General features: G+C 44.5%; 1 protein-coding gene across 2 annotated transcripts in view; it reads right to left on the reverse strand.

The window, feature by feature from the left end:
* The window catches only part of COLEC10 (collectin subfamily member 10), a 62978-nt gene extending 54175 nt beyond the window's left edge, over positions 1 to 8803 (reverse strand). For both annotated transcript variants that reach the window (XR_011855660.1, XM_072151278.1), the window contains exon 1: positions 8694 to 8803. Coding sequence is in view for 1 of the 2 variants with exons in the window: in XM_072151278.1 (XP_072007379.1) it covers positions 8694 to 8710 (17 nt within the window). In the remaining variant the exon portion in view is untranslated. The remainder of the gene's footprint in view (positions 1 to 8693) is intronic.
* Between the last annotated feature and the right edge of the window lie 4890 nt (positions 8804 to 13693).

Below are 13693 nucleotides of genomic sequence, written 5' to 3' on the forward strand. Positions count from 1 at the left end.
GGTTTTCAAGATTCCTGGAAAACCTCCTTTAAAGTGGTTGTCAAGTCACGACAAGGTAGGCTCTATCCACAGGACAGGGGACAACTTACTGCACGGCAGGACATGTCTATGGACAGAGGATATGTCTGTGGATATGTCTATAGGATGGAGATAAGCAAGTACAGTGGATACACAACAAACCACCATTCTTATGATCAGTAGGGGTCTCACCGCGGAGACCCACAACGATCACCAAGTTGGTCCTTATCCTATGGATAGGGGCTAAGTTGTTGTGACTGGACAGCCCCTTTAATTACATTACATTACAAATAATCATGTATAATAAGCCATTCAATTTTGTACATAATTACAAAAATGATATGCGTCAATAATTTTTATGAATACTTAAAATCTGGGCCAAACATGTCCTCGGGTTCCTCAAAAATATGTTCCTAGTCTCCATGGCAGAGGGTTAGAGCTCAGTTTCGGTGGAGAGATCTCCCACTGCTCAGCACATCAGCGAATGTTTCTGCTTCCAAACATGAATACATTCCTCAGCCGCTGCTGTTTACACTACTTATCTCCAAAATGGACTCTTCTTCGGGGGATTTTACTATTCCATAATAATGAATAACCCCAACTACCGCTTTACCGATAATTATACGAAAGATATTTCTAGTATCGGTGTAAGAGAAATCTCACGTCAGATGGAAAGAAAAACAAAGACATAAAAGCAATAAAAACATTCATGTACAATATCATGAATACATTATTCCAATACAGTAGAACATGAGTTGATGTATTTGGCTGAAAGCCAAGGCTCCGAGTCAATGATAACTAAAGCGGGAACAAAATGCTAAGAAAAAGAAAAAATATATATTCCAAAATTCCCTGATGAAAGACATTAATGGCACATCAAGGTCATATAATGGGGCTTATTTACTTAGGGCCACACGCTGCACTGTCGTCAGACTTTGCGCTGTTTTCGGGGTTTGTGAAGCTTTGACAGGTATTTAACAGGTGTCTGCGTGGCCATCGGACGATCCGACTGATTCGGACTGAGCGCGGGATTTAAAATGCAAATTGCGTCACAAGCCAAGCACTTACATGCATCAGGAAGAAGATGGTGAACTCCGGTGGACCTGAGCGGGGAAGCGACACATGCAGGATATCGGGCGCACGATCTTAGTGAATCGCGGCAGAGTGCATTATCACCGGACCATGCACTTTCTGTGAATTCCAAGGAACGGTAAGTAAATGAGCCCCAATGTATATTGCAGAGCAATTGCACCTGGATCAGTTTGGGTCCTACACATTGGGGCTTATTTACTAAGGGTCCGCGGCCGCATTTCCATCAGGTTTTCAGGTGTTTTTGGGGATCCCGCCGCTGGGACATGTATTTAAAAGGGGATTGTGTCGCACGCGATCGGATTTTGCGCATCGGCGCCGGTTTTCATGCAACAGAAATCGGGGGGCGGGCCATCGGACGATCCGACTGATTCGGACTGAGCGCGGGATTTAACATTTAGAATTGTGTCACAAGCCAAGCACTTACATGCTCCGGGAAGAAGAAGGTGAACTCCGGGGACCTGAGCGGGGAAGCGACACATGCAGGATATCGGGCGCACGATCTTCTTGAATCGCGGCAGATGTGCATTCCGGTTGGACAATGCACTTTTGGGGATTGCGCAGGACGGATAAGTAAATGTGCCCCCTACCAGTTTAAACCCTACACTGTATCTATTTTAGGTACTAAATGATAATTATGCAAAAGGAAATTATCTTAAAGAAAACTGGTGTTTGGTGTTTTTGGCATTTTTAAAATCCATCCACCTGTACCAAAGATATGGCCCCCGGAGGCTTGTGTGTGAATTACCTGATACTATCCAAGGGGGCGGTAACCTTTTATTCCTCTGGGCGTGTCCCCATGTGCTGTTTATAAATAAAAGGTTACCACCCCCTTGGTTAGTATGACCTTATTCACATACAAGCTTCCAGGGGACTCAATTTTGGAACAGATGGACGGATTTTAAGACAACAACCACCAAACTGATCAGGGAAACAGCAGCAATGACATGAAATGTATCATTCACTAGTGTTCAATTGGTGACAGGTCCCCTTTAAATATTTTCTTATCTGCCCTTCTATTAACATGGCTTTAATGAGATTATAATACAGTAGTACAATAGAATTGTTAATCTATATTTTTCATAACTGTCTGTATTGCCTCTTTTCAGGGTATCACGGGCAGTGCAATTCTTTGTAAAAAGCCAAGTGCACAGCAGTGTGAGGACCCAGTTCACTTCGAGAAGCTACAATCCTAGAATATAAATCCATATTTCACTGTCCTGCTGCTGCACACAACACACACAAAAGTATGATTACCCCGCTCTTCTGGGTTGCTATCTAACACTATTTTCAAAGAGCTTAAAGCACAGCAGTGTGAGGACACACCCCCAGTGCACTTGGAGTAGCTACAATCCTGGAATCCTGGAATTTAAACCTATATTTCAAAGTCCTGCTACTACTAACAACATACACAAAGGTATGATTACACATCTCTCCAGGGACAATATCTAACGCTGCTGAGAGCACAGAGAACAGCAATGTGAGGACACAACCCCAGTGCACTTTTAGAATCTACAGGAATATAAATCCACATTTCACAGTCCTGCTGCTACTTGGAGAATCTACAAGAATATAAATCCACATTTCACAGTCCTGCTGCTACTAACAACATACACAAAGGTCTGATCACACATCTCTCCAAGGACAATATTCAACACTGTCTGGTGAGAGCACAGAGAACAGCAGTGTGAGGACATGCCCCCACAGTGCACTTGGAGAATCTACAATCCTGGAATATAAATTCATTTATCACAGTCCTGCTGCTATTAACATTATACAAAAAACTATGATTGTACATATCTACAGGGACAATATCTAACACTGTCTGCTGAGAGCAAGGAGCACAGCAGTGTGAGGACACTAACCCAGTGCACTTGGAGAAGCTCCAATCCAGCAATATAGATCCATTTATCACACCCCTATAAGAATACACTAAAACTGTGGATAGACTCCAGTTACAGGGGTGTATCCCATCTAAAATATTTATGGCATATGAATAGCACAGTATACAGGAAATTCTAGAAAATAATTGATATACCGTATTTTTCGGACTATAAGGCGCACAAAAAATCCTTTGAATTATAGTCCAGTGCGCCTTATAGTCCAGTGCGCCATACATATGATCCGTACTTACAGACAACAGCTGCCTTGAGCTGTGCACAGGTCTGCCACCTGCTGGTCATTCATCCTTATAATCAGGTGCGCCTTATAATCCGGTGCGCCTTATATATAAACCTAGACGTTTTGGCAGGCATTTATTGATGGTGCGCCTTACAATCCGGTGCGCCTTATAGTCCGTAAAATACGGTATACTGATAGATTTAACCCCATGATAGGTCGTGCCTAGACGACACACGGCACCAAATGTTAAGTCATTCCCCTACCAGAGCTACAGCCTCCCTAAAAAACTCACCATCTATGATGTAAGGGAAAGTTTATTTTAGTCCCAATTAATGTCTTGTGAAATAAGAATCTAAAATAGCAAAGGATAATAGTGGGCGTGCGAGGGTCTGTTATAAAGGTCTTAGTCACTGGTCTGTGTGACTTGTAGGGTCCTCCCTGTATAATTTCACATATCCGAAATAACTGTGCGCCCCCCCCCCCCCCAGTCACTGTCACTGGTGAGAACGTCCATTCACAAGAGACGAGATCAAAGTCCTGGCATCTCCCACTCATCTCCGAGCCAAGTCCGCCATGACTCAGCCCCCGACAGCTAAGTATAGGGCGCTGTACAGACCCAGAGCCATATGATTTATATACACGAGCCGATGGCACATCATGCAGGTAACTGATGATTCATATTAGTTCCCAAAATTCTGTAAAAGTCTCTTTTTTATAGGCTCCATAACCACAACCACAAATTATCCCCAGACTACTAATATATACTCCGCTAACAATACATACAGCAGCTATATACAGCGGCTGCAAAGGCCGATTTACTGGAAATTCTCCTGGATATGGAAGCAAATAAGAACAAACCATTAAAGGGGTTGTCCACTTCCAGTAAAAATACTCGCTGTCATTCTATTTAGAAGCATGCTACAAGAAACCAGTCCCTGGTCATGTGATGTCACGCAGGTGCACAACTTGTTATATCCCTGGTCATGTGATGTCACACAGGTGCACGGCTTGTTATATCCCTGGTCATGTGATGTCGCATAGGTGCACGGCTCGTTATATCCCTGGTCATGTGATAATTACACAGGTGCACGACTCATTATATACCACTTCATGTGATGTCACACAGGTGCACGGCTCGTTATATCCCTGGTCATGTTAAATCACACAGGTGTACGGTCCATTATAAACCTGGTCTTGTGATGTCACACAGGTGCATGGCTCGTTATATCCCTGGTCACGTGGTGTCACATAGATGCACAGCTTGTTATATGCCCGGTCATGTGATGTCACACAGGTGCACGGCTCGTTATATCCGTGGTCATGTGATGTCATACAGATGCACAGCTCGTTATATACCCGGTCATGTGATGTCACACAGGTGCACGGCTCATTATATCCCTGGTCATGTGATATCACAAAGGTGCACGGCTCGTTATATACCTGGTCATGTGATGTCACACAGGTGCACGGCTTGTTATATCCCTGGTCATGTGATTATCACAAAGGTGCACGACTCGTTATATCACTGGTCATGTGATGTCACACAGGTGCACGGCCCATTATGTCCCTGATCATGTGATGTCAGACAGGTGCACGGCTCGTTATATCCCTCGTCATGTGATGTCACACAGGGGCACGGCTCATTACATCTCTGGTCGTGTGATGTCACACAGGTGCACGGCTCGTTATATCCCTGGTTATTTTATGTTAAACAGGTGCACGGCACGATGTGTGTATGTAAGCTCTGATTACTCTGATCACACCGCTGTGCTGAGGACACTCAATGCATTGGAGAAAAGTCCTTCTGCTACTAAAAACACACACAAAGGTCTGATTCCACATCTCACCAGGGACAATACATCATGCAGGCTGCTGTACTACATGCTCACGCTTGCTGAAAGGTTGTAACCTTATTTTGTACCATCTGGTTTCCATGATGCAAAAACATTGCCCTTTCTGTCCATAGATCTGCACTTCTGGTACTTGGATTTCACACAATATATAGCCTGCGGTTTGGTGACTAAATCTTGTATCTTGAGTTTCATTATTACAGACACGAAACCTTCACCTCGGAAGGAAAAAGTTGACGCGATGAAGAATAAGAAATTGCCGGGTTTTTTTCATGTGGGCAGAAGCAGAGGAGAAGAAGTCTTTGTACTTTATATCCAGGAGCTGAGCGCTTCCCTCGCCGTCCCCATCTTCTGTAATATTCTGCCCTACGAGTCCTGGCTCCACGAAACCAAAACAATTTGCTGGTGACCACCGGAGGGAACTCCCTGCTGGCCGGCTAAATAAAGATGAAAGTGCAGGGTGTTCTCTGAAGTGTTTACGATTTCCAGACTTTCAGAACAACCATGTGCAAAATATATCCCAAACCTAGGATTTGTTTCCGAGCTTCCAAAATCCTGCCAGATATAGCTTAAGGGAGAATTATGGTGACCATGTCCCATAGTGCACTGCACAGAAACCCCCACCCACAAGTGCCGGCAACACTCAATATTGACCGCCGGTGTGAATCTAAAATCTCTGCCGCCTGAGGCTATTAGTAAATCCTGGCCCCCTCCAGCGCATCCAATAGTAATAAATCAGGTTATTTTTTTAGTAGTTGGATTCTTCATAGTGGGGCTCATTTACTAAGGGTCCGAATCCCGTAATTTCGTCGGGTTTCCCGAAGATTTCCAATCTGCCCTGAATTGCCCCAGGATTATGGCGCACGCAATCGGATTTTGGCACAACGGGGGCCGGCTTTGATGCGACAGAAATCGGGCGGTGTGGCCGTCGGACAACCCGACAGATTCGGAAAAAGCGCGGAATTTAAAAAAGAATTTGTGTCGCAAGATCAAGCACTCACATGCACCGGGAAGAAGCAGGTGAACTGCGGGGGACCTCGGAGCAGCAGCGACACCTGGTGGATATCGGGCGCACGGACCTTAGTAAATCTTGGCAGACCCGAATTCTCGTCGGAGAACGCGCAGCTGGATCGCGACTGGACCGGGTAAGTAAATGTGCCCCATTGTATCTCACACCCTCGCTGACATCAGATGGTAAGAGACACAAATTTTTATTGTCAGGGCCTGCTGACTGTGCACCTGATGCTGCCGCCCCAGCTTCTTGCAGTCAATGCTGCCTGAGGCCAGAGGCTCGACTTTCCTCATAGCTGGTGCACCTTCGCCACCACTGTACGGCATAAGAAAAATCTATTTATTGTAATTTTCCTTTACTCAAAAGATAGGGTGAGCAAAAAGTCCACAAAAAATATTAGCAGAAGTGTAGCCCATAAACATTGGTAGAGGAGTTTCCAAATGACTTAAGTGGTGGCGTAAATATGTATTAAAGAGCCCCAATAAAAAATTGCTAGAAGAGGAAAACTCTTGTGCCATTGGAGTATCCTTGTGTCTCTGATCAACAGTGTGAGTAATGTGCTCCCCAAAACAGTACCAGAGGCTTGTCCCCCATTAACATTGCTGGAAGGTATCAGATGAGTGTCCTGATAACATTGGCAAGTAATGAGCCCTCGGGGAACAGTGCCAGGGGAATGTACCCCTGCAAAATGACCTGACGCTGCCCCTAGAAACTGTGCCAAAAATGTGTCCCCCAGTAAACATTTACTGAAATGTTCTCACACAAACAGTACCAGGGGAGTTCCCCCCATAAATAGTACCAGGGGAGTGCCCCCTATTAACAGTACCAGGGGAGTGCCCCCTATTAACAGTACCAGAAGGTGCCCTATGAATAGTAATAAGAAGTGTCCTCACTACACAGTAGCAGATGGTGCCCTAATATGGTGCCGGAGGTCCCCTATAAACCCCCTGATGCCAAAGGTCCCCTATAAATCCCCTGGTGCCGGAGGTCCCCTATAAACCCCCTGATGCCAAAGGTCTCCTATAAAGCCCCTGGTGCCGGTGGTGCCCCTATAAACCCCCTGGTGCCGATGGTGCCTCTATAACCAGTACTAGAGGAGTGTCCCTAAAAACATTTCAAAACATGCCCCCATAGACAGTGTCACAGAACTAGAGACTGTGCCCCGGGAACGCGGCTCACAATGGGGTTGACAATTGTCAGACACTGGATGAGACAAAGGAATGTGTAGGTACAGTTTATGGAGACACCATGAGATCAGCTTTGGTTTGAAAGGGTTTCTTACTCTCAGTATTGGTCAGGTGCCCCACAGGAGGCAGGACTCCTATCACCAGACATGACCAGGTTATTGGGAGACCAAACTGTAAAGCTTTTATTTTCTCATAAATTTACCCCCTTAATTTCCATTGGCTACATTATTTTTCGTGGTATTGTGTCCTCTTTATCTTGGTGATGTTTGTTATTTATCTGGTCATTGTCTACTATCAGACCATTTATCTGGGTATGCACATTATACTATGGGGCTTATTTACTAAGGGTCCATGGAAGCACTTTTGTCGGATTTTTGAAGTTTTTGGGATTTGTGCCGCTGTGACAGGTATTTAACAGGGGATCGTGTCGCACTTTTGGGGAACTTCGTGGACCAGGTAAGTAAATGTGTCGCACGCGATCAGATTTTGGCGCAGCTGAGCTTCTTGCAGGCAATAGAAATCGGGGGGTGGGCCGTCGGGCGATCCGACTGACTCGGACTGAGCGCAGGATTTAACTTTCAAATTGTGTCACAAGACAATGCACTTACATGCACCGGGAAGAAGAAGGTGAACTCCTGTGGACCTGAGCGGGGAAGCGACACATGCAGGATATCGGGCGCATGATCTTAGTGAATCGCGGCAGAGTGCGTCATCGTCAGACAATGCACTTTCGGTAAATGAGCCCCATTGAGTACTATTTATCTGGTCATTGTCTACTATCTGATCACAGAGTACTATTTATCTGATTATTGTATGCTCTTTATCTGGGTATGCATACTATTCATTTGGGTATAGTGTACCATTTGTCTAAGCATTGTATACATATATAGTGGGGCTCATTTACTAAGGGTCTGCGGAGCGCATTTTCGTTGGGTTTTCGTTTTGCGCCGCATTTAACGGGGGATTTTGGCGCACGCGATCGGATTTTGGCGCGTACTGCAGTTCATCCTTACTCACTGGATTTATTCGAAGCTGCAGTACCAGGCACAGCCTCTAAGAGGGCGCTATGTCATTAAAGCAATGAGTTCCCAAATGCTATATCCTTCTAATGCTTCACATTGTTGGGGGAACCTCCACAAACAGCACAATGATAGTCTCTACTATATACAGTTATTACAAGACCTATAGAGACATTTATAGTCCTCATTGCTAATATACATTAATTCCCCCTCCCCCCCTGACTGTGTGTAGTCAGAAGTGGATGTTTTCCTGTAGCCATATCTGCATTTTCCGATGGTTTCTGCATGTAGCGGGTGCTGGGGGTGCCCTATAACAGGACAATCTCTTGATATGACCCAGGTTATTATTAATTACCCCGTAACATTGTAAAAGTCTGAGAAGTTCTAGAAGACTCACCCTGAGACGTCGGCCATCGGCTCCGGCAGTGAAGTTCAGCTTCTTACTCCTTGCGATGTTGACACCTTTATTCTTGCCAGACATCGGAGAAGAGATCCTTTCACTTCTCAGAACAGTCATTTGTTAAATAAGCAGAAAGAGTCTGGCAGGATTTATACTTTTAGGGGAAAAACATTCGGCTATTTTACTAACAGTTTCTATTAAGTTGTGAGATTCCGGATAGAAGAGAAGTCACCAAGTACAAAACTCTGAAGGACTTACCTCATGAGGTGACCACTGTGCCCCTTATATATGTGGCCCCTGATATTTGTGGCCCCTGATATATGTGGCCCTGATATATGTGGCCCCTAATATATGTGGGCCCTGATATATGTGGCCCCTAATATATGTGGCCCCTGATATATGTGGCCCTGATATATGTGGCCCCTAATATATGTGGCCCCTTATATATGTGGCCCTGATATATGTGGCCCCTTATATATGTGGCCCTGATATATGTGGCCCCTTATATATGTGGGCCCTGATATATGTGGCTCCTGATATATATGGCCCTGATATATGTCGCCCTGATATATGTGGCCCCTCATATATGTGGGCCCTGATATATGTGGCCCTGATATATGTGGCCCCTGATATATGTGGCCCTGATATATGTGGCCCTGATATATGTGGCCCCTGATATATGTGGCTCCTGATATATGTGGGCCCTGATATATGTGGCCCCTGATATATGTGGCCCCTGATATATGTGGCCCTAATATAAGTTTTTATGTTTTATGCCCTGTATATGTGTTTTTTCTTTTTCATTTTATATGTGAAATTTTCCTCTTCTGTGTTTTTATTTGTAATTGTAGAAAATACCCTTTTTAAAGACCTATTTTCTGGTGGCCCTATATCCTGCCAAGGCTGAGCAGAGAGTGTGCAGTGCACCTGTAGCCTTCATCACTTAAGTGCTGAAAGTAGCTGATGCCAGTAGTGGATGATAGTACATGTGGATTGGGCAGTAGCCCGGGGCCCAAGCCTTCTACGGGGCCCATGGCCACCTAAATCACACACCAAATGTTATACTGACTAGGACCTTCACCCATGCAATCTTCATCCATTTGTTCATGCTCTCAAAACAGATGTACACAAGGGCCATTTCAGGAAGGCCCTTTGAAGGTCCTCAAAAGGACCTGAAATCGCTGATTGAAAGCAGACAGAAGGGGACACATCCTCCATTCCCCAAGAAGCTTGATTCTGGGACTGGACTTGAAGGGGCTATAATATTCATACAGCCCAGGGTCCATGGCAGTGTTAATCCGCCTCTCGCTGAGGCTATTTGCCTTCACCCCTTTATACTTGGATGGATAGTGACCACACCAGCATGGCATCTCTCCACCTGTATCTAAGGGAGCACTCGAAATAGTCAAGTTTAGCGGCCAAAGGGGGAGTGGAGCTTTAGATGCCCCTATCTTTGGTTGTATAGTTGTATGAACTGAAGATAAAGATCCAGCTTCTGCCTGTTTCTTTAGCTTCCTGTATCTTTGGTTCTGTAGCTCACAGAACCACCCGCCTGATGCCTTCTGAAAAATTAGATTCTTATCTTTGATATGACACAAAAGCATGTTTCTAGAAACTATGAAACTAAACATCACGGTATCTTAAAGGAGTTGGCCACTTTTTTGTACATAAGTTTTCCATTTTCGTTTACAGCCTTAATGAATGTTCAGTGATTCTGCATACCTGCTACTTACTTTACAGCTGTCTGCAAACTTTCTGTGGATCTTTGTTTACATGTCTGAGCACTGATGAATAGGAGGAGCTGCAGCAGGAGATTATGACTCATAATAATATAGCAGTATGAAGTAGAGGGAGTGTATGCTGCCATGTACCACTCCTATGGGGGCTTGGGGCCCACTTAGGTCAGATGGCACTCAAAGCCTATACTATGGACTCTGTAGCTGGTTCTGTAGGAGGATACTATTGTGCAAAGAAACTGAAGTGTCCATAAGAGTGGAAAGTACGCTCCAAGTACATACATCAAGGCTTTGAGAAGACAGAGAGTCCTATTAAGGAACAGCACTTACATCATTTAGTGGCCGAGAGGATAATTGAAAAAAGATGGAAGCGCTCGGATACATTCCTATATGCTTTCTAGTAAGGAATGTAGTGGTCAAGTTTGGCGCGGCTCCTCTGGTATAAATCACGCTGCAATTCATTACACATACTACAAGCAGAAAAAAAAACTATCACAACGTGACGGATGTTTTGGTCCACATGAAATTTTGACCCTTGAAAAATAACAGCAGCATAATAATTTTACGAGGCGTCCGCGCAAATTGTGTGCAATTTATTTTTATAAACCTATTTGTCCAACTCTGAAATTGATTTTCTTCCGTTATGAGGGAGAGAATCAACAACCTCAAATTCCTGAGAAAAATTACTGTGAAAGCAATTCGTGGAGGAAACTTTTCTAAACAGCTAGAAGGAAATGATAGTTTAAAAGGGGAAATTCTTACAATTTGGGATAATTAATTAGCATCAAATATGCAAAGTATTCTTTAAGTTGCAATTGAGAAGGGTTTTTTTATCTAATGGGTCTGTTTTACACCTCATGTCCACCAGTTTTCTTTGCTTTTGTTTGATGTCCTCCCCACATCGTTCTGATGTCCACCTCTCTTCTGCCTCCATCCCATGTCCACCTCTCTTCTGCCACGTCCCACTCTTTTCTGCTTTCATCCCATGTCCACCTCTCCTCTACCTCCATCCCATGTCCGACTCTCTTCTGCCACGTCGCACTCTTTTCTGCCTTCATCCCATATCCACCTCTCCTCTACCTCCATCCCATGTCCGACTCTCTTCTGCCACGTCCCACTCTTTTCTGCCTTCATCCCATGTCCACCTCTCCTCTACCTCCATCCAATGTCCACCTTTCTTCTGCCTCATCCCATGCCTCATCTCTGCTGCCTCAATCCCATGTCTACCTCTTTTCTGCCTCCTTCCTATGTCCACCTCTCTTATACTTCTATCCCATGTCCACCTCTCTTCTGCCATGTCCACCTGTCTTCTATCTCATCCCATGTCCATCTCTCTTCTGCCTCAATCCCATGTCTACCTCTCTTCTACTTCCATCCCATGTCCACCTTTCTTCTGAAATGTCCTCCTCTTTTCTGCTTCCATCCTATGTCCACCTCTCTTCTTCCTCCAAAACATGTCCACCTCTTTTCCACCTTCACCCAATGTCCCCTATTTTTTTGCCACCATCCAAACTCCACCAGCCTTCTGCTTCCACTTAATGTCAACCTTTCTTCTTCTGCTTCAATTCAATGTCAATCTTTCTAATGCTTTCATTCTTCTGCGTCCACCTTCTTTCTGCATCCATCTCTCATCTTCCTCATCTCCTACCTCTTTTCTGCACATCTGTCCTCCATGTGTATACTGCAACCTATGAAAAGCCGTGGCATTGTGACCCTGAATGGATTTGTACTTCAAGGTGTTGTTGAGTCCATTGAGCAACATGATTGTTATCATAATGTAATGACCAGTGGTAGATCCCTTGGTATCCATAGTTGTCCATCATTAGACAGATCCTTCATTATCAGACTTTGAAGTCTTCGAATCATTGATCCAAATTCAGACACCATAAAAATACTGTAGTTTGAGCAATTTATAGCAATTCTCTTGGACACCATAAGGTGGCATTGAAATCCCAGACTCTACTGGACACTAGATTTATAAAGTATGTCTCATTCCTGAATAGGGATATAGGATCCCCTAGTAGGCAACACCAAGAAACACCAAGAAACTATACTATATATGTTGAGGTATAAAGTATGTGTGAACATTGCTACGGCTGGTGAAGAGACATGGTTCCTGGTACCGGAGGGGGCTCAAAGGTTTTCTAGCAATTAACAGAGAAAGTTAATGGTGGTGGAATATTTTTACCCCTGCCCTGACCTCCCAGGAAAGGCTTCATGTTTTACCAATCCTAAATCATCTCTTTAACTAGTCTTGTGCCTATAGTAGACCCTGGCTGTTCTCTCATTCATTGTTCGTGTGCTTTCTTGAATACTTTGTGTTTTTCTCATCAAATCTTCACTTAATCTTTTTTCCATCTCAGGTCATTGACTTATAACTAAACAGTCTCATTTTTACCAAAAAAACACAACAATTATTGGAATTCAATGTCTTTAGCAGCAACATAGGAAGAAATGACTGTACGCGAACGCAGGTGGATGGCGACAGACCAAGAGTGTGTGGTTGACGTGTCATTACTGGCAGAACTGTAGATTGGAAACCAATAACAGGCGGTGAACTTGTACTAAAATCAGATATGACGCAGCTTTAAATGGCCCACGTACTGATTTGTGCTCATTGAATTGTTCATACAGGGTCACAGATTCGGAAGCGGTTGGTTCAGTCAGTGTCCTTGTATCGGGCAAAAGCTGTAATTGGTAACCATTAGAGATGAGCGAACATGCTCGTCCGAGCTTGATGCTCGGTCGAGCATTAGGGTACTCGAAACTGCTCGTTACTCGGACGAATACTTCGCCCGCTCGAGAAAATGGCAGCTCCCGCCGTTTTGCTTTTTGGCGGGCAGAAACAGAGCCAATCACAAGCCAGGAGACTCTGCACTCCACCCAGCATGACGTGGTACCCTTACACGTCGATAGCAGTGGTTGGCTGCTCGGATCATTCTGTCTCTGGATGCCGCTAGGGAGAGAGCTGCTGCTGGTCAGGGAAAGCGTTAGGGTGTTCTATTAGCTTACTGTTAGGCAGGAGTGATTCTCAAAGAACCCAACAGCCCTTCTTAGGGCTACAATAACGTTCTACTTTTTTTATTTTAATTTGCATCTTTTACCATTTTGTGAGGAATTAGCAGGGGGACTTGCTACCGTTGTGTTTAGCTCTTAGTGGCACACATATCCATAGCAAAGACCGAAGTGGGAAAATTCAGTAGGGGTTGGATTTCTATTAGGCAATAACTCAGTGTCATCTCATCTGGCATAGTAGTGTGC

This window comes from Engystomops pustulosus, chromosome 5 (assembly GCF_040894005.1).
Source record: "Engystomops pustulosus chromosome 5, aEngPut4.maternal, whole genome shotgun sequence".
NCBI lineage: Eukaryota > Metazoa > Chordata > Amphibia > Anura > Leptodactylidae > Engystomops > Engystomops pustulosus.